The 24,305-nt window shown below is 44.2% G+C and overlaps 1 protein-coding gene, 1 long non-coding RNA gene and 1 pseudogene across 3 annotated transcripts; 2 read left to right on the top strand and 1 right to left on the bottom strand.

Annotated features, from left to right (window-relative positions):
- The first annotated feature begins 514 nt into the window (after positions 1-514).
- On the top strand, positions 515-1,401 carry LOC147644248 (uncharacterized; annotated as a pseudogene). The gene is made up of 3 exons (XR_015270900.1): positions 515-803; positions 870-1,196; positions 1,262-1,401. The product of XR_015270900.1 is annotated as an uncharacterized LOC147644248 (transcript).
- Positions 1,402-1,601: 200 nt separating this feature from the next.
- LOC147644247 (uncharacterized) lies at positions 1,602-3,870 on the top strand. Its single transcript, XR_015270899.1, has 5 exons — positions 1,602-1,688; positions 1,760-2,134; positions 2,192-2,594; positions 2,664-3,302; positions 3,361-3,870. It is a non-coding gene; the product is annotated as an uncharacterized LOC147644247 (long non-coding RNA).
- Positions 3,871-8,473: 4,603 nt separating this feature from the next.
- On the bottom strand, positions 8,474-11,540 carry LOC147644246 (uncharacterized). The gene is made up of 3 exons (XM_086829499.1): positions 11,202-11,540; positions 9,496-10,783; positions 8,474-9,442 (listed from the first exon to the last, which is right to left on the bottom strand). Exons 2-3 carry the CDS (start codon positions 9,842-9,844, stop codon positions 8,490-8,492), a joined length of 1,302 nt encoding a protein of 433 aa, XP_086685625.1. The 5' UTR covers positions 9,845-10,783; positions 11,202-11,540; the 3' UTR covers positions 8,474-8,489.
- Positions 11,541-24,305: the final 12,765 nt, after the last annotated feature.

Below are 24,305 nucleotides of genomic sequence, written 5' to 3'. Positions count from 1 at the left end.
TCCGTCCACCTCGTCGTCCAAAATTCCCGGGGAGGTTCGCTTAAAGATGAGCCCGTCCTCAATCTAAAGATCCGGTAAGTTATCCTTGTTTCCCAGGATCTCTTGGACTAACTCCTGGTACTCCTTTCCAGCAAATTCGGTGGTCTCAAAACCCAGTAACTCTGTTAGGTCTGCCACCACGTTCTCGCTGCCTTTACGGTGTTCGATTGTAAAGTTGAACCCCTGGAGCTGCAGAGACCACCTGGCCAGGCGTCCCGACAGATCTTTCATGGACATCAACCATTTCAAGCTGGCGTGATTCGTGATGCACGTAAACGGCATGCCTTCCACGTATGGTCGGAACTTCCGGATCGCCAGGAGGGCTGCCAGGCACTCTTTCTCGGTGACGGTGTAATTCACCTGGTGCTTGTTCATCTTCGCCGAGAAGAATGCTATCGACTGCTCCTGGTAGTCCTCGTTCTTTTGGAAAAGAACGGCTCCAACCCCGATGTGTGATGCGTCACACTGAATATAAAAGTGCCGCATGAAATCGGCGTGCACCAGGCCTGGTGCCGTGGTTAGCGCCATCTTCAAGGCTTCAATTGCCAGCTGCGCTTCCGGACTCAAGGAAAACTTGTTCCCAGTTTTCTTGAGGGATTCAGTCAACGGCGCTGCTTGCGTTGCGAAGTTTCGAACGAATCTCCGATACCAGCCTGCTGTTCCCAGAAACGCGCACCTCCTTCATCAACCTCGGCTCCGGCATCGATTGCCGCCACTCTACCGGGATCCATGCTCAGACGACCTCCACCCACGACGAAACCCAAGTAAGTCAAAGACTTGAAGCAGAATTTAGATTTATTCATGTCGATGGTTAATCCTGCTTCTCTTAGGCATTCGGCGACTCGTCGTAGGTATCGGAAGTGCGTCTCGATGTCCGGGGCCAGAATGAGCAGATCGTCCAAGTATACAAATACGTTGGATCGGATCTCGGCTGGGATTACTCGATTCATGAGTCTCACCAGCCTCTGTGCCGCATTACAGAGCCCGAAAGACATCACCCTGAATTGGTAGAGGGGCCGACCAGGAACTGTGAACGCCGTCAACTCCTTGCTCATCTCGTTCAGTTCGATCTGCCAGAACGCAAATTTCAAATCCACGCTGGAGATGAAATGCGTTTGATCGATTCTGGACAGGATTCCATCGATACTAGGCAAGGGGTAAGCGTCATTGACGGTCACGTCATTTAGTTTCCTGGCATCTAAACAGAATCTATCCTTTCCAGGCTTCGACACCATCGTCGTCCGGTTGCTCCAAGGGCTCTTGCTCTCCTCGATGACTCCCAAAGCTAGCATTTTGTCGACTTCGTCCTCGACCACCTTTTGCTTCGCTGGAGACATCGGGTAGGGTCGGTCTTTGAAAATTTTTTCGCCTTCCACCAGCTCTATGGAGTGTTTCTCCAGGCCAGTCGTTCCCAAACCATCCTTCTCGAAGGTGAGGAACCTCTGCTTGATTTCCTCTAACTCTCGGTTCTCGGCTCCAGATAATGTCCAGGATTCGGGGTCCGTCTTTTCCTCGTCGTCATCTTCCTGGTCGGCGCAGTGCTCCATCTCCCTGACGTGGACTTCTTCGGCCTTCTTCACCCCTTGAACCGGGATATCTCCAACTACGGCCGGAGTCAGGTCAAACGCCCGCCAAAAGTCGACGCCGAGGTATGCCGCCTGTTCCAGATAAGGGCACAGATAGAAATAAATGTTTTCTACCCTTCCCTCATACTGCACAGGTACCTCTATCCGGCCGATGATCGACCGATCCTCTCCAGTGGCAGTTCGCACCATCGAGAAGTACCTCTGCACCGGCACACCCATCCCGTCCACCAGTTCCCTGCAGCCTTTTCCGAGCAGACTGACGCTCGCCCCGGTGTCCAACAAACCAGTCAGCTGCTGGCCTGAGATCGTTACTCGGGCCAACGGTCTGGGATCCTGGGTGCCGCCCCGCTTGACGGCCGCGACGACTTCTCGGCGCTTCCGCTGGCGTTTTCGGAACCGATCTCGTACCTTTCGAACCGTCCGGGAGACCTCACGCATGCCGCTCAGCTGATGCTCCTCGAAGATACAGTTCCTGACCTCTAAATACCGTCGCATGCGCTCTTCATAGGGTAAGTATCTTAAATTATTTTTAGAATTATCCTTAACGCCTATCTTGTTATTTTTAGGGTCTCCTACTGCGCGGAACTCCGCGTTGGGCGAGCCTCTTCCGCTCTGGGATCGCCCCGCCGTCCGTTTCCCATACAATTCGGGCACTTCGGAGCGACGGTGTCGGCCTTTCCGCAACGGAAACAAAAAACTTTGTTCAGCTCCTGCCCGCAATCCCGAAAACCGTGGTCCATTGCTCCACAATTTCAGCAGCCAGCCCGGAAAGGATTTTGAGGCCGCTCCCGGACTTCCTGCACTTGCAGTGGTTGCTCGTCTGCATCCTCCTCTGGCTCTGGAGCAAACGCCTCACTGACTCGGTTCCGTTCCGGCCCTTGGTAGCGCGTTGGTGGTGGGAATTGGGCCCGAGCTCTGCGTCCGAAGGTACGCTCCACCTCGAGGCTCTCCTGCCGTAACTCATCCACAGTGAGTAGCTCCATCGCATACATGAAACGAGCGATCCTATCTTAACCCTTTTTTCATCACTTTAACCAGGTGACGCTCCGGCATCGGCTTCCTCAGGCGAGAAGCAAAGGTTTGCATCGCATGCTGGTAATCATCTACGCTCTCCCCTGGTTGCTGCTCCCGCTGCAGTAGCTGATGCATCCGCTGATGCTTCGTCTCATGGCTCTGGAATCGATCTAGCAGCTGTCCAGTCGGTGCTGCTGCACGTGGATCCAAAATCACTCCAGGGCCCTATCCGTTAGCAGTGTGTGGAAATTTCTCATCACCTCGGCCCACGAGCAACGCGATTGCCTCTGGAGGGACTCCAAGTGAAACAGGAAGCCTTCGATGTGGTTCCGCTCGTCCACCCTTGTGACCTGGGGACTGACTCCTGCATCCCAGTTGACGTACGTCCGTTCGTCACGGAATCCGCCGGCGCGGTGGTCCTCGACACGCCAGTTCCGACCAACGCTGTCATCCCGACGCGTCTCCTCAACCTCGGTGGAACCGACGGGGCTGAAGGCGTAGGCCTCGTTGCATGACCGGCGGACGTCTGTTCATGCCTGGGTACCGCTCCGCGGGCGTCGTCCACGGGCTCCCTCGCTCGTCCAAACGGAGGTGGTGGCTGCTGTGGGCGCTGTTGTTATCCTGTTGCTGTCGATTGCTGCTGCTGACTCTCGATCCCTCCAGGTAAGTGCTGCTTTGTGGCGGGTCTCAAAACTTCATTAATCAGCTTCATCATTTCCAGAAACCCGGCCCGCATCTCGTCCCGCAAGCTCTGGCTGATCCCATCTTCTTGGGTCTTGCGGTATGTTTCCGTCGTCTGAGCCAGGATGAGGTTCACCGCCGACTTGGCTGTGGAATATACGGGCGGATTCTGGAAATGTACTGCCCTCTGAGCGGGATCCATTTCAATCAGATGGTCAGCTGTGGCCCCGATCGCCTCGAAGTCTAGCAATTTTGTCTTTGTTTGCTCTCCCGGCTTCTCCAGCAGGTGGTCTTGCCGCCGAGAAGGGGATGACCTCATAAAGGCCCGCGGCGGCGCGTGCCCGACAGCACCCTCCCCATCTGTGGACCACAACTCCTCTTCCTGGGTTGAAGGACCCTTCGACCTGAGCTGGTAATTATTTCCCCTATCCCTGTCCATAATCAAATTCTTTAATTCCTAACCGCTACCGACTTTATTCACAAAATAAATAAATATGTAAGCATAAATAACCTAACATAAATAAATGCACATGCAACAAATATGTAACTAAATAACTCAATAAATAAATAAATCTATATATATAAAAATGCCCTGTTCGTGTCTACTTCCTTTATAGACTTGAAAAGTTCTGAACCGTTTAAGCCCAAATTTTGACACAACATGCGTTGAGGTTCCAGCTCGGTTATTGTCTACTTTTGATGTTGATAGCTTATCTGCGTTTGGGAATATATCATTATTTGGGATGAATGCACAATGGCACACAAAAAATCGCTGGAGGCTCTCGATCGATCATTGCGGGATTTGCATGGAGCTGTCTAACCATTTGGGAATACGTTAATATTGCTCGCAAGGGATTTCAGGCAAACGTTGCCTGTGATATCCCGATCGACACCAGGTGACGAGATAAATGCTTGCCTAAAATATTCTATATTGCGGCAACATGTACTTACTTTACAGTTGAAGACGAATATGCGTGTCCAGTTACAGAACGATGACTCAGCCGACGTATTCTCACGACAGCTACTGGACATTGGGAACGGAAAGCTGCCAGTCAATGAGACGTCGAGAAAAATAGTATTGCCCGAGAATTTCTGTAATTTAGTTATATCTAAGGAAGGACGTATCCAAAAAGTGTTCCCCGATATTCGAATAAATTATAGGAATCACGATTGGCTCAGTGGACGAGCGATTCTCGCTGCCAAGAACAAAGATGTATACCAGCTCAATCATGTAATCCAGTCCAGCATAGAAACTGACGTAATTACATATAAGTCGATGGACCCCGTTGTGGAGGCAGAGGATGCAGTTAATTACCCTACGGAATTTCTAAACTCACTTGATCTGCCTGGAATGCCACCACACATATTGAAATTAAAAATAGGTGTGCCGATTATCATGCTCCGAAATATAAATCAGCCGAAACTCTGCAACGGTACGCGACTCGCAGTCAAGAAATTGATGAACAACGTAGTAGAAACAACGATCATAACTGGTCCTTTCAAAGGTGATGATGTACTCATTCCTAGGATTCCTCTGATCCCGACTGATACACCGTTTCAGTTCAAGAGTTTCCCATTCGTTTGGCGTTCGCAATGACCATTAATAAAGCTCAAGGTCAATCTATGGAGTTGTGTGGTCTAGATTTGGGAGCAGATTGTTTTTCACACGGATAATTATATATTGCGTGTTCCCGTGTCGGAAAACCAGATAGTTTTTATATTTACTCGGAAAATGGAGAAACGAAGAATATTGCATACCCACAATTATTACAGAATTAAATGAATTTGAAAATTTTTTATTTTTGTTTGACTTATTTCTTATGCGTGCAACCACAATATGCCACAGAGAAACGTGGCAGGGTACAGCTAGTCAAGAAATAAATAAATAAATGGAGAAATAAATATACGAATAAATAGATAAATAAATTTTCTTCTACCTGCGTACTCAACCAAAAAAAATTCACAAACTTTTCTTTTCCTTTCTAAATTTCAGGGGAGATGGAACCTATCAACCGCCGGTGGCCTCCGTGCCAGATTCCGGCGTCATCAATTCGTCCCAGTAGTTTCGACTCCGGCCGCTCGTCAACTGGGCTAACTTTCAGCGTGCTGAAAGTCGCCAGTTAAGGACATCGGCTTTCAGCAGTATCCCGTAGGATTTTCCTTGATGGCTGGGACTTCGAGGCTCAGATTGCGGTGGTCGCGCAGCGCGCAATGAGACCCGCGGGTCGTGACTTCACCAACAAGGTGATCCCAGGAAGCCTTATCCACCAGGAAAACCCAAGGATCTGCACAACATTTACTTTAACATTAACATTAACATTGAAAACAACCAAACTTTACGTTAATATAAATAAACACTTGTTTCCCTATCTACTATATATCACAGTTTATATCACAATGGTTCTTGACTCGTGCTTTATGCACGGTCTGTGGCTAAGGGATGCGAATCCGTCGTTCCCACGCCCGGATGCCACCATCCTGCCACCGCAGCACCCTCTGTGAACTGTGCCCGGGAGCAATTGTCCATCTTTCTGCGAACGAAGCCTCCCGTCCTGACCGGGCTAGCTCAGGGTGGCCAGGGCTGGGTTCGACCCAATGCCGCAGTCCGCACAATCAAAAATACCGAATTAATCGGACGTCTCGGACTTAAATACAAGTGTCCTCACTAAACACCACAAAAGTAAACAAACAACTAAAAATACGCTGCTGGCTCGAATTTGTGGCTTGGTTGGTCCCGCCACGACGCGCCCACCCATCCAGTGATGCCTCCTCGACATTTCGGGGCATCACCCATCTCCGGCGGGCAGAACTTACTCCAGGCGGTCTGGCAACCGGCTCATCTCCCCCCCAGGTAAAACTTACTCTATTTTCATTTCAAGCTTTAATGACTATTGATTATTTTTTTGATTTATTTCATTGATTTATTTTTTAAGTTTAACAAGGCAACAAATATAGTTATTAGGCGCCAACTCATCCACGGCGAGAACGTGGCCTCAGCCAGGGATGCGCTTGCGCTGCCTTTTATCGGGGAACGTTGTCGGTCTTGCGGAGGAGAAGCTATTCGGCCGCAATTTGGCCACGACTGGCTAACAAAAATTTTTCCCTCACTTTCACCTAGTATCCCTGCTGGAGCTCCAAGAGAAATAGACTAGGGTCGGGGCTCAAAAAAAAACGAGAGCTTACTAATTGGCTTCTTCCCCGTTCCCCTATTGGTCGCAGCGCATGTGATGCACCTATCCCGGACCCAGGATACGATCAAACGGAGGGCGAGACAAACACACTAATATCTTTCACCTAACAATAACAAACTAATATTTCTCTATTCCGGCTCGCTCTGGTTTGGCGCCGGTTAGTAAGGCCTGCCGGCAGATCGGCGGCAGCTGCCTGGGCAGGAACTAATATGCAATCCGCCCTTTAAATCGTCCCATCCGGAACGGTATCACCGGATGGTAGCAGCTGATGGGAATCTCCTGCAGTGGCGGGGACGGCTGCTCTGGATGGCGGACCTGTGCTGCGGCGGCGGCTCGGCGGATCTGGGGGTCGTCTTTGGGCTGCGGCGGCGGCGACGGCTCCGACTTTTGCTTTGGCCGGCGGACTTGGCTGCGCCGGTCACTCTGGCCGGCGGTCCTGGGTTGCGGCGACTCTGGCCGGTGGTCGTTCTGACCGCGGCGGATTCAGCGCCGCGGTGACCAGCAGCTTTGGCGGATTCGGCGACGCGGTGGCCAGCAGCTCTGAGGCGACGGCTCAGGCAACGGCACTGGGTGGCTCTGAGGCGACGGCTCCGACAACGGCGTTCGGTCACGTCGTCCACCTCGAGTCCGTTATCACGTTTTTCTCGTTCCGATTTTAACCGCACACGTTATACATCCAGATTTTTCTTCTCGTGTTTTTCCACTCGCACCTCCCTTTATAGCCCGGTTCCTTTCCGCCGTTCCAGACTCCAGCCGTTACTTTTACATTGCCCTTGCCGAGAGAAAGGGCAAGAACCCTTTCTCTTAGGCCGCATTCGAATTTCCCGGTTCCCTCATTTTCCTCGCCCCCTCCAGGTCATAACAATTCTACCTATCACTATCGATATATCGATAGTCCTTCAGCCCGTTCCCACCCGAAATGCAACAAATTTCTTAAAATCTAACGGTTAGATCAAGTTAAGATTTAATTCGAAATTAGAAAATATTTTTCCCTATCTTTTGAGATACCGTGCAAGTTTGCACGCGTTCATTTAAGAGAGTAAGATTTTTGTAACAGTTTGCGCAGATTTTGCTTGTCGGGGAGCGGCATAACATGCCGCCGTGGTATATACTAAAATAATGTAAAAATAACGAAATAGATAATTGTCCCTGATTTAGATGAAAATCACACTAAATTGTTATGAATGTCTTCTCTATTTATTGGGCAGTCACTCTTCTTAATATTTTATTCAACAAATTGCTATTTTAATTTAATTTAGTATTTTTCTTAACATTGTTCCATGGTCTGGTTCAGCGAGTGGTTCTCTGCAGATTCCCATCTGGTTCCATTTTCATAGTTCGCGCCTTGGATATCAGCCCAAATACACCACCCACTGTTCTTCGATTTTCTCGAAATCTGACGGTTAAAACAATTGAAACTTTTACCAAATATTCCTTAATCTTTCCCTAGTAAGCCTATATACCGTGCATATGTGCACGCGTTCGTAAATCGAAGTTATATGCCTTACTATTTTTGATGCCCTATTTTGTATGGAGCCGACCCCGAGGTAAGATCACTGTTATGCGATTTGCTCAAAAACTAACGGTTTAAAAATTTAAACTTGGTACGGTAAAACTAAAATAAATGTCCTTTATTTTGGCGCATCTGGTATTGCTGCACGCGTTCGATTAGCCGAGATATTAAGAAATCCGTCAAAACACGACTTTTCACATGTTCTTTTTTTAATATATCGAAATGTCAAATACTTTCAAATCCAGTATAAAAGAATAGTAAATTCAGTTTTTAGCATTTAGAAACTTTATTTTATTCCAATTAGTGCCTTCATTACGAAATAAATAAAAAATTAAATATCCCCTCCGCGTTCAATTTTTCCACCGTTCCATTTCGACGCTAACTCATCGACGCTAATTTGACGGACATTGAAATATGTGGGATCCATAATTATTCTTAAATAATTTCTTATTTTTTTTAAATTAATTATTTTGAATTATTATTTAGTTTTCTGCAGCAACGTATAAAATAAGCGTATAAAATAAGCACATCAATGCAGCGATACATTTTTTGTATATCCGCCGTGAAAACGAAACGATATTTCCGCCAATTGAGTATGACTGCCGACATGTCGTTTTGCAGTGTAGGCCCGGTCCACAGAATATCGTTTAACGACCTTCCGTTGCTTGTCCTTGAGGAGGCGTCGAAGACGATTCGCTGTTTTGCCGACTGAGGCTCCTTCTTGAAGACAGCGTGATGTGGGAGTACACAAGAGGTTACATGCATATTAGTAGAAGTATTCTTTACTGAACTACTTTCACTGCCCACAGCCGGCGCTATTTGCTCGAGCGCGAAGTATTCCTCGATCTCATCCACATATTTGCTCCACCGGTCTGGACTGCTGGACAGGCGTCTTTCCAATTGTAGGAACTGATTAAGCGCCATTTGCTGAGATCTTCCTAGGACCATGGCTGGGTCCCGATAGGTTTTAAAGGGCAACCGCACTATATAGCGGCCATCCCCTCGAAGTACGTAAGTCTTCTGAAAGAAGGCCTCGCACCAGAGGTCCCCCTCCGATAACGAAGGGCGTTCTGGGACTGACTCTACCTCACAGAACCGCTTCAGCCATGCCTCGGTGTCCAAAAGCACTCGATGACAGCGCAACTGGGTTGATTCCCTCACGCCTTCTGCACGTCCAGAGAGAATCCATCCGAAGTGCGTATTCTGAGCTAAGGGCTCGCCGGGCAGTCCGATCCTGGTGTCTGGCAACATTATTTGCGCCAACATGTCCACTCCTAGAATGAGGTCGACTCGCTTCGACCGGGAGTAGTGAGGATCTGCCAACGAGAGCCCTCGAATATGATCCCAACGCTGTGGCGTGAAGCTAAGACTCGGCAGGCAGGAAGTAACCGAAGGGAGAACGTATGCTGAATCGACCTCTAAAGAAAAAGTTGGGTTAATAATACTGCCGATTTCGAAATTGACTGTATACTTGCAACGACGACCATCCCCGGGCCGACCCCAAAAATGGACGCTCGGGTACTGGCCCGCGTCAGATGCAGGGACTGTACGACGTGCTCAGATACTATAGTTGCCTCAGATCCTTGATCAATGAGAGCATTTATGATGGCTTGCAGCCCGTTGACCGGATTTCGCACGGTGATACGAGCAGTGGCGAGAAGTACGCTCCTCGAAGAAACATTCGGCGACGTTACCGAATGGCATCTGTAAGATGCGCTTGGGTTTTGACTCGAAATTGACCGCCGGCTCTGCTGAGATATGTTCTCCGTGGCTGTGGGTGCACTAAGATGCGGCGTTGAAGGCCGGACCGGCTGAGCCATTACTGGGAAGTGCAACAGGGTGTGATGGCGCTGCCCACATACTTGGCAGCTCTTGTTGCTGGTGCAGCGCGGCAGCGCATGTGACTTGCTCAAACAATTAATACATAACTTCGCTCTGCTCACTATATCCTTTCTCTGATAGCAGTCCAAGGCCAGAAAGGCTGTGCAGCGACGCAGAATATGGTCGCCCCCACAGTGGTAACAGGCGCTATTCGCCCGTCTAAGCGCTCCTGTGCATTATGCACTCGCACTCGTTTGCTAGGGTCGGTGGATCCTGGGCCAATATTGGAGTCGTACGACGAGCTTCGGTTCTCAATCGCATCCATTATGATCAGCCGATCATTCAAAAATGATTCCAATTCATGGTAGGTCGGAACGGCGTCGCCGCTTCATTGATAATGCTCCCAAGCGTTATGGGTCTCCTTGTGCCAACGACTCTTTGAGAAAGTGTAACCGTTGTACATTACTCAAATTGTTGTTGTTGTGTATGAGGCTCATGAAGGCGTCATAATATCCTGGCCAGCTCACACACTCACCGGAGAACTTGGGAACTGCCATCTGTGGCATGTTCAGTCGCACTTCCGGGTCGGCGCCCCCACCTGTTGGGGGCGGCGGTGCCGGAATCTCGGATCCAAGTTTGTCCAAGTCTTCCGCGATGGCGCAATAGGCGTCCATATAGCGCTCCTCGAATTCCGACAGGAAACTTTTCCCGGCATAGCTTGAGCCCGCAAACCCTTCTAGATTCACGATCACGGAATCCGTCTCCCGAAACGCGTTCCTAATTTCTTCCGCTTGTTCCAGACGCTTCTTTAGATAAGATTGCAGCACTGGATTAGAAGGGAACGGCTGGAGTTTTTATTTAGGAAATTCCCTATGAGGATAAATGTTTTCTGCAGCACAACATGATCACTGAACAGTGATGGGTCTATCTGTTGAACGCTGAAAAAATATATTACGTCGTCATTAAACTTTTCGAATGGAATCAATCAATATCGTCCGGCTTCCCGCCCGATTTTAGAGGGTGAATTTAAATGTCGACTCGAAATTCAATTAATAAGGCAAATCAATTACAAGAACAAATAGAAGTCATAGATAATGGCGATGAATATCGCTACGAGTTAGAAGAACTTAGCATAGTGTCGCTATTATCTGCTTTAAAGACAGTAGCCTATAGCGAAACTCCAAATTGGGCATTACCCAATTTTTCCAATTTAGTGGAAATTATTCTGAATTTAAAAACTTTATCAGTCCCTTCTAAACTTTGGTTCATAAAGATGCCAGCATTCCAGTTATCGACAAATTTAACCATTTAATTTCACATCTCTCTAGTAAAGATTTAGGAACAATTAAAGCTTACCAAGTCCGAGAGCAATTACGATGGACAGCTTAAAAAAGGTTTTCCGATAAAGAATGCCTCATCTTTAAGAATAATATTTTAACATTATTTAGTCTTTCAAAACTATCGCATCAGTCCGCATCCTCCTTGAAAACCTTATCGACACTGTTAAGTCGTTTTACGGTTCTCTGCTATCGATAGGAGATGACACAAAAATTTCGAATGCAATGTTGATATATTTGTTATTGAATAGAAACGACCCAGTGATCAAACAAAAATGGGAGAAACAGGTCGATTATGAGACATTGCCACTTTGGTCCGATTGTGAAATAATGTTAAATCCCTGATATTAGCATTTATCGGCAGAAGAATCGACAAAGCAGAAGCAGGAAAAGTACCGCTGAGCAAACCACATAATCATAGCTTATTTTCGTGTTCCTCCTCCCACAGTTATCCTCGGCAAACTTGTAGCTATTGTAACGCCCCAGATCATTCGCTTCAGAATTTTAAACGGAAGAACTGGCGAACCGCTTTCAGATTCGTAGAGAGGAGTCGTGAATCAACTTACTTGGTATTGGCGAGTCCAATTCTGCAGTCAGGAAAAAGATAGGCACCGTGGTGAAGTCGCGAATAAATGGTAGTGAGTTCTCGTTAGATTTCTGGATCTTTAAATTGATCTCCGGCTATCATTCCGAGCCATTCCGATAACTCAGGTGAACGTCAGCAATTGGAAGATCCCAATGAATCTACCATTAGCAGACCCCTATAGTTTTAGTTGTAGTGAAGGACCGTTAGTGTCGATTGACACCACGTTACAGAACTTTTGGTCACTGGAGGAGATGCCAACTCCAAAGAAAATTTTGTTGCCTGAGCACAAATAATGGGACGACTATTACAGGAAGACTACTCAGGTATTGCCATCAGGTCGGTTTAAAGTAAGGCTGCCGTTTAAATCGTTTGAGAGAAGGTTGTCTAGACAACTAAATTCCTTCCACTCCACATTATGTCATTCCCCAACAATGTGAGTAGAGCTTGTAGCAGCCTCCCCTAGCACCCTCTGGGTGTGAAGCAGGTAGCTATAGAAATGCTGGAAGCTTTTTGCTTCGGAGTAATTTTGACGCCTGAGTCTTGGCGTGGCCCGCCATTTTTAACGCTTGGGCAGACGCAACCAAAGTCAGCGAGCACGTGCATCCATCCCGGTCAGCTCCTTCGATTTGGCGGAGCCGTGAAGCCTCGTTGGCCACCGAGGAGGCTTACACAGAGAAGAAGAAATTACCAGTTTTTGCATTTTTTTTTTGCCATATCTGGGGCCCCCAAAGATCGCTCCCAGCCACTCCTCAATTGAGAGGGAAAAGCTTCATCAGCCAGCTCCATCGGTATTCCTAAATTCGGCTGCAAACAGCGTAGCTGCGCTTATTCAGCATGAACGGGTCACCTTGATCAGCGGTGGAAGGCCGATTGGGCCACATCCCGCTTTAAGTGAAGCTCAACAATTGCAGAAGCCCGCACATCGGGAAACCAAGTCCCCACCAGAATGCTGAAAAAATTTTGCTTTTTTGTTAATTTAATTTTCTAATGTGAAGTGACTTTGGCAAGGCCATCAGCAGAATGCAAAGCGGAGCTTGTAATTCCGAATGATTTTCGCTTAGGTGGAAACAAAAGAAAGCAGCAACTACAATTTAAAACGCGGAGAGTGGGCCCAGTAACATTTTTTTCTGACATTTTTTAAACTCCACAGATAACATCCCGGAAGCGCTTTCGTCGGTGGATTCCCCAATGAAGTGAGCCAAAGTGAGTTATAAGTACAAAAAAAAAAACAGTGGGAGTTCTATTAAAATTAAATTAGGGAAGCATAGCGTTGTCCATATTTTTTTCCAATTGCCCCATTGTTCCTGTTCATGGGAAAGACAACGAATTTGCCACCCTCTAGCAATAACTAAATAACGCACAATAGGTTAATTTTAATGCCGTATTTATTTCCTTATTTTAATTTCTTCGGAGTCTGCAACTGCCGATCGGACGCTTGACTTCAATTTTATATTAGCGAGCTTACAATGTTGTTTTTCTTAATAGATAAGGCGACAGAAAAAGAAGAGAGAAAGAAAAATATAGGTAAAGAAGAGAACGCCTAAGAGCGCAGCAGGTGCAGTGATACACCTATGCGTGCATAATTAGGTGAGAGCGGTCTGCTCCGATTAAATTCCTCCCGTTGGAAGAGGTACTGTTCCAACTGCATCGGCATCGTGGGGCAGAACGGCTAGCTTGGCGACTGCCCTCTTGAACAGACCCGTAGCAGTACGGACCATGGCTACTCTATGCCAGAATTGATTTTTTCTATGCGATGCCATTTGACTGCTGCCTCCCAAAAAGAAGTAAGGGTCTCGCGGAGGGATGAATTTCCAATCGATCCCATTAGCCAAACTGACGAAAGATATCGATTATCATAAATAATGCCTTTAGTTCGGTAAGCTCGCTCATTGCACCGACGAAGTTTGTAGCATTGCCGTTCCAAATGGTAACATACCTTCTGAGGGCTGTTATGAAGGAATCGGTTGTGAGGTGTGCCGCCTTCGTGGAGAAACAGAGAAACGATGGCGATGTAGCACTTGTGGGGCGCTTTATTCCTGCTTTCCGTCACAATAGTCCACTTCTGTGGCATGAAATTCCGAGGCCGCACTCTATGTTTTGGCAGACTACCAATGAAGTGCCCCCGAGTAACTGGCTTCATTCAAAAATATCGGATGCATTTTTTGATGACGCTAGCTACAAATAACAATAACTTTGCCGCCATGTGGCAAGTAACGCTTGTGATCCTGTATGTAAATATTTCCTTGGAAAATAAACGATTAGACTGCATAATCCTTGGATAACAATATCGGATGCCTCTTATCGTAGCCCAAGTTTAAGTTCTGCAGCCTTCCACCACCGCGAAGTAAGCCATCGAAACCAAGCATTGATCTCAGTGAAATTAGTTTGCTTGCCTGGGACACGGCTTGCCCTGGCTGAGAACCCTATACTCTTTGGGAAAGTGAACCTGTTGGATGGTCCTCAGGAGCAGTACAGCTCCCAGGTTGATCTCCTCAACTGAAAGAAGACATTTTAAAGGAACAGCTTTGGCTTTGCAATTGGCAATGAAACGATGAATGTATGAAAATATGTGCTGCAATTTATCGAAAGTTTTGATGAATTTGAAGCTCGATAAAACGTCAATGCAAACGGCTCCAACTAGAGTTGCGGAACGACGCTGCGGAAGATCCTTAACTGGCTCCAGTAGGGAGGGCAAATTTGACGAGCTGCCGCGCGGCGGCCGCTCGTTGGTCAGCACTCGAAACTGGAAGTCGTACTTGATCTTGTTGACCGCATGACCGTGAGGTAGTGTCAGGTTTCACGCCTGTGTTATGATAGCACCGTGGGGTCGCCCCGGAACGACTTGGACAGTGTGAAGAAGAGTTTGTCCGAGCACTTGCTGTCCTGCAGACAAAAATTTTTATAGGCAGTGGAAATGGCGATCAGCATCGCCAGGGGCCACTCTAGAAATGTTCTTGGCGCTGGACACCCAATTTAATAGCTTTACGCTTACGCTTAAATGAGTCTCCGAGGCTCAAAAAAACTGCCGTTGGTGGGCACCATGCAAACGGTCCCCAACTACCCGCAACGGGCTCTTAGAAGCAGCCTCCCTCGGCACAGCATTAATTTCAAGAGTGCTGAGATCGAGCGCTAGAAAAGATTCGGTACCCGAATGTGCAGCGGGAGTGCCCGTACCGCCGGTGATTTCTGTTTTGTCCCCTGGGGGGTCGCAAATATTGACCACTCAAAGTCCCGTGCTTAACGATATATCTGCCCAGGGTGTTAGGCCCGGAATACCGGCCGACAATGGGACGGCAGATAACCAAGATTGCCTTGCCAAAAGCCCTAATAGCGGTTCCACCAACGAGACATAATTTTGCTTCGCGGCTGTCCACTGATCAAACATCGAAATATGTTCTCGCCTTTATACAAGGCAACACCTGAGCCAATAAAATAAAGATTAGGGTGGAAAAGTGTAAAATTTCTTACGCTAGGGATATTTTATCTTTTAAAATAAATGTCCCTAACGAACTCCTTGACACTATTTTCTCTACCAACTTCAGGCCAGAATACGTTGTTGTTAAGGAGTTCGAAGCGAAGAAAAAGAAAAAGCGGCCTGTAGGAATAACTCTTCCCAGGCCTGATCATACCACTTCGCCTATTACGTCTTCCAATCCCGACCCAAAAAACTAACATACTCCCTATGTATTTCCTATCAAAATGCAAGAGGCTTACGTAGTCAGCTTTTTAACTTGTATTCTGATATCCTTTCGTTTGCTTCTCAGGTTATTTTGCTTACAGAAACCTGGTTAAAGCCGGAGATTCTGAGCTCCGAAGTTTGCCCAGCTGTGTTCACAGTATATCGGCTAGATCGCCCTATCAGTCGCGGGGGTGGAGTTCTTATAGCGGTGGACTCACTGATTACAGAATTATTAACCTTCGAGGAATGCAACGATGTTCAATTCCTTTGTCTGAAGCTATCTATCAAAGGTAGCTCCATTTTTATTACCTATTCCTACATATCTCCATTGTTGGAACTTCCACATTATTGGAACTACCCTTCCGCTATTCAGATGGTTTCCAGTAGATTTTTGGATAGAGACCAGTTGGTAGACCTAGGTGATTTTAATATCCCTGGTGCTTTTTGGTGCTCAAATAATTCCAACAATACTCTCCTAACTTCTACACAACATGACTTTATCACTGGCTTGTTCGACATTTTGCTCTCTTAAATGAACCATGTTCGAAATTTTTTACAGCGCTTCATCGATCTTTGTTTCGCCTCTGACCCTAGAACCTACAGTCAGTATTGCCAGTGTGGCGCCTCTGACGCAGCCCAAAGATCCTTATCATCCTACTGTCGATGTGCCTCTTGATATTGGTTCTGACTTACAGAGTATATCTGACCGTCCAGCCAAAAAAGTCCACTGTTTTCGTAAAACGGACTTTAAACTTCAGTTGCAGTGGATATTTTTTACAATGCCATGAATTAATTTTTTACTGAATGTGTACCGTTATATTATCTGCCAATCTCAAATTAACCGCCGTGGTTTACTAATCAGGCCAATATTTTTGCATTTTTTTCAAACAACTTTTTCAATCTCTTCGATTTTATACCAGACTTATTCCTATGTCATACCCAAATAATTTTCAGTCCTAGCATAAACGAAAGCTCTCTCCTTTTAGATCTTCATCGTGTCAAGCCAGTTTATTCTCCAGGTCCCGACGGTATTCCTAACCTAACGTCCTGTGCTATCCCCTTCTGATATTTTTTACCTTATCCTTAGAAACCTCCCACTTTCCCATTAATTGGAAGGAATCGTTTATTATTCCTCTCCACAAAAATTGGATGCCAACAATTTTAGAGAAAACTTTAAGTGTTCGGCTATCCCTAAACTTTTCGAAAACATAATTACTCCTCAGCACCTTTGTAGATCAGTTATTTCTCCATGTCAACATGGTTTTATTAAGCGAAGATCAACAACAACATTTTTTTTGGGGCTCAATTTTTATTTTAAAAAGAAATTCCATAATAATTTTCAGATAGATGTAATCTATACTGATTTCACCAAAGCATTTGGCTCTCTCAACCATTCCCTTCTTGGTTTGAAACTTGATTTAATGCGATTCCCAGTTGATTTTCTTAATTGAATCTCAAGTTATCTGAATGGAAGAACTTAAAAGGTTCTGTTTAAAAATAATTTATCTAATGTTTTGAAGGTTACATCTGGCGTCCCGCAAGGAAGCCATTTGAGACTCATATTGTTTATATTATTTATAAATTACCTACCCAAAGTCTTGACTAACTCCAGAGTGATTATGTACGCTGATTACGTTTAGCTTTGCGTGTAATACAAGGGACGTCGCCTGCCAGTCGGATTTACAAACAGATCTTTATAATATTCAAACATGGTGCCGTGTAAATTTATTAAACTTAAACGGCTCTAAATGCAAGTTAATCACGTTCTCTCGTGGCGTTCCTAAGCTTGCTACTTACACGCTGAACTGCTGCTCTTTGGAAAGAATTGATTCTGTTGATGATTTGGGAGTCCGCTTGGACCCAAAACTTGATTTTATTGATTGATATTTCGTCTATGGTGCATAGAGCCATGGGTGTGCTTGTATTTATTAAACGGTGGTCGAAGGAATTCAATTACCCTTATGTCACTAAATCCTTATATACTTCTTTAGTTCGTCCTATCTTAGAATATGGATGCTGCGTTTGGAGCCCTCAGTACGGCGTCCATAGTAAACGCATTGAGTCGGTTCAAAAGAACTTTTTACTTCTCGCTCTACGCGGTTTAAAGTGGGATGCAAACCAAAGATTCCACTAAAAGACTCCTCCTATTTAACTTACCATCCTTAGCCAACCGTAGAACTATGCTTGGCATTGCCTTTACCTATAACGTCATTCATGGAGACGTGGAAAGTGTGAACTTGTTGAGTCAGCTAAATTTCCACGTACTACGTAGAAATACTAGATCCTAAACACCTTTAGTGTTACACCACTGTAAAACCTTCTTTGAATTGCATGAACTGTTTAGAGTATTGTGTTCAAATTATAATGATTAATTTATAAAGTAGATAGCCTTCCAAAACTAATAACTTGAATTCTAGACAGGCAGGCAAGCAATTTGGCAGCACGCCAGTAGTTAATATCGCCGTCCTCTTTTCTGTTTTTATTGCGCACCTATAAACACTTAACCCAAAAAGCACGTGCCTGATTTCATATGGGCCACTTGTATGTACTGACTGTAGTGCATCAACGTCCAAGAAAGACCTTTTAGTATTTGAGAAAAGTTTAATAGGAGCTGATCAGACACCGAAGCCCAGAAAAATCCCAAGGCCTTGGCGATGCCCGATCAATCGTCAAATTTGATCCCCTTCGAGGGCTTCCGAATCATTCGAACACCATTTGGGAATTGGAAATTACTTTCGCGACAGTAGCTATTTCACCTTGCAACAAATTTCACTCACCTCTTCACCATCAGAAATTAAATTATCCTCATAGAAATCTCTACGAACAATTTCTGCTCCAACTGGAAATGATTCCTCCTCATCCTAAAAGACGAATTGCTCCTATAGCTAAGAAGACAGCTGGCTTGGTTGCATAAGTCACTGTGTTTAACTTAAAAACACTCAGCTCGTCCGTGGAGTTCTTTCGCCAAACGATACACTGCAAAAAGGTACATCTTGCAGATATCTCCACAAAGGGCAACTTTGAAAAATCGAAAGCGAAGCAGGAAGTTGAAGATTTTTCTTTGAATTGTTGGCCCTGAAAGCAGTTAGTCTTTGATAGATCTCCAGCAGTCGATTTAGCTGAGCTTTGTGCTCGTTTTTTCTTGCTTATGTTACAATAGTGAGAAAGGAAGAATTGTTATACCGAAGCTGCCCTTGTTACAAGAGACATGTGTACTTACTCCAAATTTTTCCGTAATAAAGCAGACTACTGTGCCTTCAAGGCTAGGTTCCTATCCATCTTAGCTTCCAAGCTCTTGAAGCGACAACGAGCCAGGCAATATTACTCACCTAAAGATTCGAATCCTGATGTGGACAAGAGACGAACAGAGTACTGCTCATTTCAAAGCCTAACGCAACTTTCTTTGAAAAGCTGCTCGCATCACAAGTCTTCAGGAAACAATATTGGTTCTGACAAACTGAAATCCTCGATTTCCCAAAATTGCTCTACTACAGCAGCAAGTGTGTTACATCAGAATGATTAATAGGATCCTTGACGATGGCAGCTAAGACAGACTTCTGAGTTGACTCACTCGGCAGCTCTCCAGATACGATCCAACCAAGTTTGGTGTTCTGAAGTGTTGTCCCGTAGCAATTATTTCGAAAGAGGCTAGCATCAATTAAAAGATATATTCGTTCTGCTCGGATAAGGATCAGCGAGCGATATTGTATGCGGAATTCTCCATGATGTTGCATTTATATTGAAATGGGGCTGATAATCAGTGATACTATGAGTCAAGACGCACGATAGCTTGCATCCCGGGATTGCGCGAGAATGACTGCCTTATCAGAATTAATGAAAGATTCACCAATCCCAGAGACTGTGTATGCGATTTTCTATGATTCAAATTTAACTGGTTTGCTAGGCGAGGGCTATATAAATATATATGTATATGCAGATATGCAATAGGCGCTATTTTCGAAGCTTAAACGCAATACACCTTTGTTTATAATTTTTGGCACAACACAGCTTTGTTTTCACAGCGCGATGTACACGAAAATCAGCAACCGGCTATGTGCATTCACCGTATGCCAGTCAGAGACAGCAAAGCAAAGCGATTTGTTTAAACAATATTTAACAGTAAACACCGGGTTGCAGCCTCCGAGCCATAGAATTACGTCGGGGTCACCAATATGTTTGTGGGGAAGATAACGAATTTGGCAATTTTTAGCAATAACTAATTAACGCACGATAAGTTAATTTTAATACCGTATTTATTTCTTTTTTTTAATCTCTTCGGAGCTGCAACTGCAGATCCGACGCTGGATTTTAATTTTATATCGGATTAATCGGAGCTGAAAGCTTGCTCGCTATGAAAATTTGTTTCTTTTTCATTTATTTTCGCTGCTTATGTTTTTATGTTGCGACTCCTGATTGCTAATCTTTATCATTACATTTTTTTGTTGGCCAAAAAAAAAGTGTTCAATATCACCAAATCAATGGTTTTAATGCTATCTAAAAATCTTATATATCGTCCACTCATATTTTTAATAATTTATAATCTTTTATAATCTTTATAATCTTCTAAACTTAATCATTGTTTATGCCTTCGCCTAGGACCACTCCTCCGTAGGGACTTAGCAAAAGCGGCTGTTCGAGGGGAATGACATGTTCCGAATGGCCAAGCTGTGGACGAAGGGAAGCCTGAGTGTCGTCCGTTTCTTTTGTGTTGTAAGAGTTTTTCGAAGCACGCAAGTTGGCACGCAGAAAGGCGACGCCAGATGCAGGAGGGCAAGATCACCACCACAATAGCCGCAGACGGATATTTGCGCGTGCCCCCCTTTCATCTTAGAACACCCACGCCGCACAACAATCCGTTACAAAGTACGTCAAGAAAGTTGCGCGTCGTTTTCAATGCATCTTGCAAAACGTTTCTCAGCTGGCCTTGAATGACATCTTGATAGTGGGACCGACAGTTCAAGAAGAGTTGAACTCCATTTGATTCCGTTTCCGGCTGCACAGGTACGCCTTGACTGCTGTTGTTAAAAAGATGTATCGGCAAATAATGTTTCATAAAGCGGATTAGCAGTTTCAACTCATAGTGTGGAAAAGAGAGTCCGCTGAAGCCTTTTGATTATATAAGCTCAACACCGTTACATATGATACTGGATCAACCGCCCCCTTTCTGGCTATTCGGTGTTTGAAAAGGTTGAGTGAATCTGCGAAACTTTCATTCCCTAGAGCTGCCGACGTAATTGGATCCGAAATTTACGTCGATGATATGCTAACTGGTGCATGCGTAGAGGATCTACAGACAAGACTGAAGTGCCTCAGGTTCTTCAAACAGAAGATTTTAAATTGACAAAGTGGCTTTAATACTCATTTGAGGACAATGCTTCTGAGAGCACCTATCTCGGATTTAGAGTCAACTAAGGTGTTGGGAATGTCGTGGTTGCCTAGCGAAGTTTAGTCTTTAAGTTTAAGATGGACAATTCTGTCATGGGTCTTCGAGCGGCAAAACGTAATTTTTATCGGTAACATCTAAGCTGTGTACTAAGTGCCATTGTAATTAAAGGAAATATCATATTGCAGGAACTTTTGCTTACTAAGTTAGACTGGGATGAGTCGATCCCGCTGCATTTGGACATAGCATGGAATATGCTGAAAAGCACCCTGTCTCAATTAGACGAGATAGATATTCCTCAGCTTGTGCATGCCGATATGATGTCACCAGTGCGGTTACATGCCTTTGCCGAGGCGTCCATGAGAGCTTATGGAGCTTTCGTCTATATTTGTATCAAATCTGCGGAAGATTATAAATTGTCGTTGTTCACTTTAAAGTCGAAAGTAGCGCCGCTGAAGACCAAAACGCAACTAAGGCTTAAGTTATGTGCCGCTCACCTTCTCGCAAATCTCTACCAGAGAATTAAACCCTTAGTAAAAGTCCCTATCGAACGAATAATATACTGATCGGATTAGGTAGATATTCTTATTAAATCTGATCTTATCCATCTTTGTTGTCGACATTCGTTTCGAACAGGGTTGTGGAAATTCAAGAATTCAGTCGGCACATTCCAACAAAGCAAAACCCAGCAGACATAAATTCCAGTGGTTGTGACGTCGACGAAATTGGGAAATCAACCTGGTTCATCGGACCACCGTTTCTGTAGGACTAAGGGAAGAACTGGCCCAAAAATGCGCATTTCGAGTTGGATGAGTAAGTAATGCGTCAGGAAGCAAGGAAGACTACGGTCGGACTGACCACTGCTCTGCAAACTTCCGTCATCGAGTTTCCCTTGCTGTTGAAGAAAGGCTCCCAATTTTTACAGAACTACGCCCGGCATCTGCACTATAAAATGTACAATCTGTTTGAACCATAGACGCTCAGGAACTCTGCGGTCAGATAGTTCGTTCGTGTGTGCGCTGTTTTAAATGCAAGCCCCGAATGATGACTCAAATTATTGGAAATCTTCCCGCAGTTAGACTCTGTGCTCTCCACCAATTTGCAATATGTGGCGTTGATTTTTGTGGCTCTGTTTACAAGACATTAAAAATTCGAGGAAGGAAGTCCTATGTTGACTTATTTGTTTGTTTTTCGTCCAAGGCGGTTCACTCAGAAATTGCTTTAGATCCAGGGACTGAATTATTTTTGTTGGCTTTTCAAAGGATTATTGGTCGTCGCGGATGTCCCCATGCCGATCATTGCGACAACGCGAAAAACTTCGTCGGAGCGAGTTACCATTTCCATGCTCTTAGCGAAAGGCTTAAGGAGCAGGCGGACTCGATTCGTGAATTCGCTTAAAAAGACGGGCTCCGCATATGGGTGGACTATTGGAGGCAGGGGTGAAAACTGTCAGGGTCGTCTATCCTAGAATGAGCAATCCATAAGCTGGCTCCGCTTCCAGTGCATTAAAGTCGTGGAGACGTTCAACGGGCCGGTGTTGGCTGAATGCAGTTTTATATTATTATTTATTTATTTACATTATTTATTATTATTTATTTTACATGGCATAAAAATTTAAAGTCTAGTGTACGTTATTTTAGGGTGGAGGCGGGGGCTCTATAAAGCTCCTCGCGTTCTTTGCGAATTCGGCTCGCCTTCGCCAGCCGTTGTGTAAGCTAGACTAAAAAAAATAGATTACATTCGCAACTTATAATTAACAAGAAATAAAACTAACTTCGGCACGCCGAAGTTTATATACCCTTGAAGATAGAACTTCGATGACTAAGAATCAATACAGTTTAAATTATATATATTTATGTTAAAAAACAATGAAGTTATACCTGGTTTCATTTCATTCATATATACATATAATATTTACAGTTTTACACTCACAGATTTTCATTTTTCCTCTATATCTAACAATCGTTCCTATGGGAGCTATATGATATAGTAGTCCGGATCATAACATTTTACACTAAATTGTAGAATAATATGAAATGGCTATAATTTAAATTTGATAAAAACCTGTTGAAAACTGAAAAAGTTATAATTTTTAATTGTATTAATTTCTCGGTCGTTCCTATAGGAACTATATGATATAATCGAATAGTTGTAGAATAATATAAAATGGCTTTATTTCAAATTTTAAATTCTGTTGAAAACTGAAAATGTTATAATTTTTTTTTGTAAAAATTTCTCGATCGTTCCTATGGCAGCTATATGATATAGTCGCCTGATCCGGCCTGTTCCGACATATTTTTGAAATAGAGTATATAGAAGACTAACTACAAAGTTTAATTCTGGTAGAACAGGTCGACTCGGCTGTTGATCCTGATCAAGAATATATATACATTATATGGTCGGAGGTACCTCTCTCACTGCGTTGCAAACTTTTGACCGAAATTATAATACCCTGCAAGGGTATACGAATTTGAGACACGTCTTTCCTTATAGCTTTGGCAAATTCAAGAATTATTCTTGCCACCAAGTCTTAGGTTTTCAAACGGTTTTATTTAGCTCACCCCGTTTGTTTTATTAAATCTTGGGTCAAATTTAGTAATTCAAATTTCAGCCTCTTCCTGTCAACAGATTAATCTGAAATTTTGTATACACTTTGGATTTTGGTGACAATACAATTATCTTTATTCATTATCATTATAAATTCAAGATGGCCGCTGCTACAAAATGGCGGAGAACTTAGGTTTTATCAATCCCATCAACATGGGTATTAAATGAAAGGTCTCAACAAATAGAATACAATTACAACAGAATGCGAAATAAAAACTAAAAACTAGAAAATACAAATAGGTAAAAAAACTTTTTAAGTTAAACGGTTTTATTTTAAACATACATTGGAATGTTTAAGATAAATGTACTAAATACCAAAAAGTAATAAAATAGATACAGTCGTGGGAATTATAAATATATGCGTAGACTAGACTAAAATAAAACCGTGGGGCACGTCAATATATACATATATATATATATCATATATACATCTACAAATAATTGGTTTTTTTTTTCAAAACTTACACTGCAATATTTCTTATTATTATTATTTCATCAACAGACTGGTCGGTGTTGTTGATAAATCTTTGATTATTGTTCATATTAATTACTGATGAACTTAACATGGGCATGTGATAGGCTGCCATCAACAATAATTCATCATCAATTCAACAACAATTTATATACGTTTTATCAAATCTTAATCAACAAGTCATAAACGATTTATCAACATTATTTTACAACAAAATGTAAACTTTCTTTCACGCTTTCCAACTATATTTTATTATTCCTAACTCCAAAAGTTAAAACGCTAAAAAAAAACCCACCCGCCTTTATTATTGAGAAACGGGGAGTGCAAAAGAGAGAGAGAAAATTTTTACTGATGGCAGGTCTATGAATGCGTTTCGTAATTTTTTTTATCAGCGTT

This window comes from Drosophila serrata, unplaced genomic scaffold (assembly GCF_035046125.1).
Source record: "Drosophila serrata isolate PLE 108 unplaced genomic scaffold, ASM3504612v1 contig_208, whole genome shotgun sequence".
NCBI lineage: Eukaryota > Metazoa > Arthropoda > Insecta > Diptera > Drosophilidae > Drosophila > Drosophila serrata.
This window is presented reverse-complemented; position numbering and strand designations above follow the sequence as displayed.

Coding starts and splice junctions, on each gene's coding strand:
- LOC147644246 (XM_086829499.1), bottom strand. CDS start 9,844: ATGGCTCAGCCGGTCCGGCCTTCAACGCCGCATCTTAGTGCACCCACA. Junction 9,443..9,495: donor GGGGATGGTCGTCGTTGCAA/GTATACAGTCAA, acceptor CTTTTTCTTTAG/AGGTCGATTCAGCATACGTT.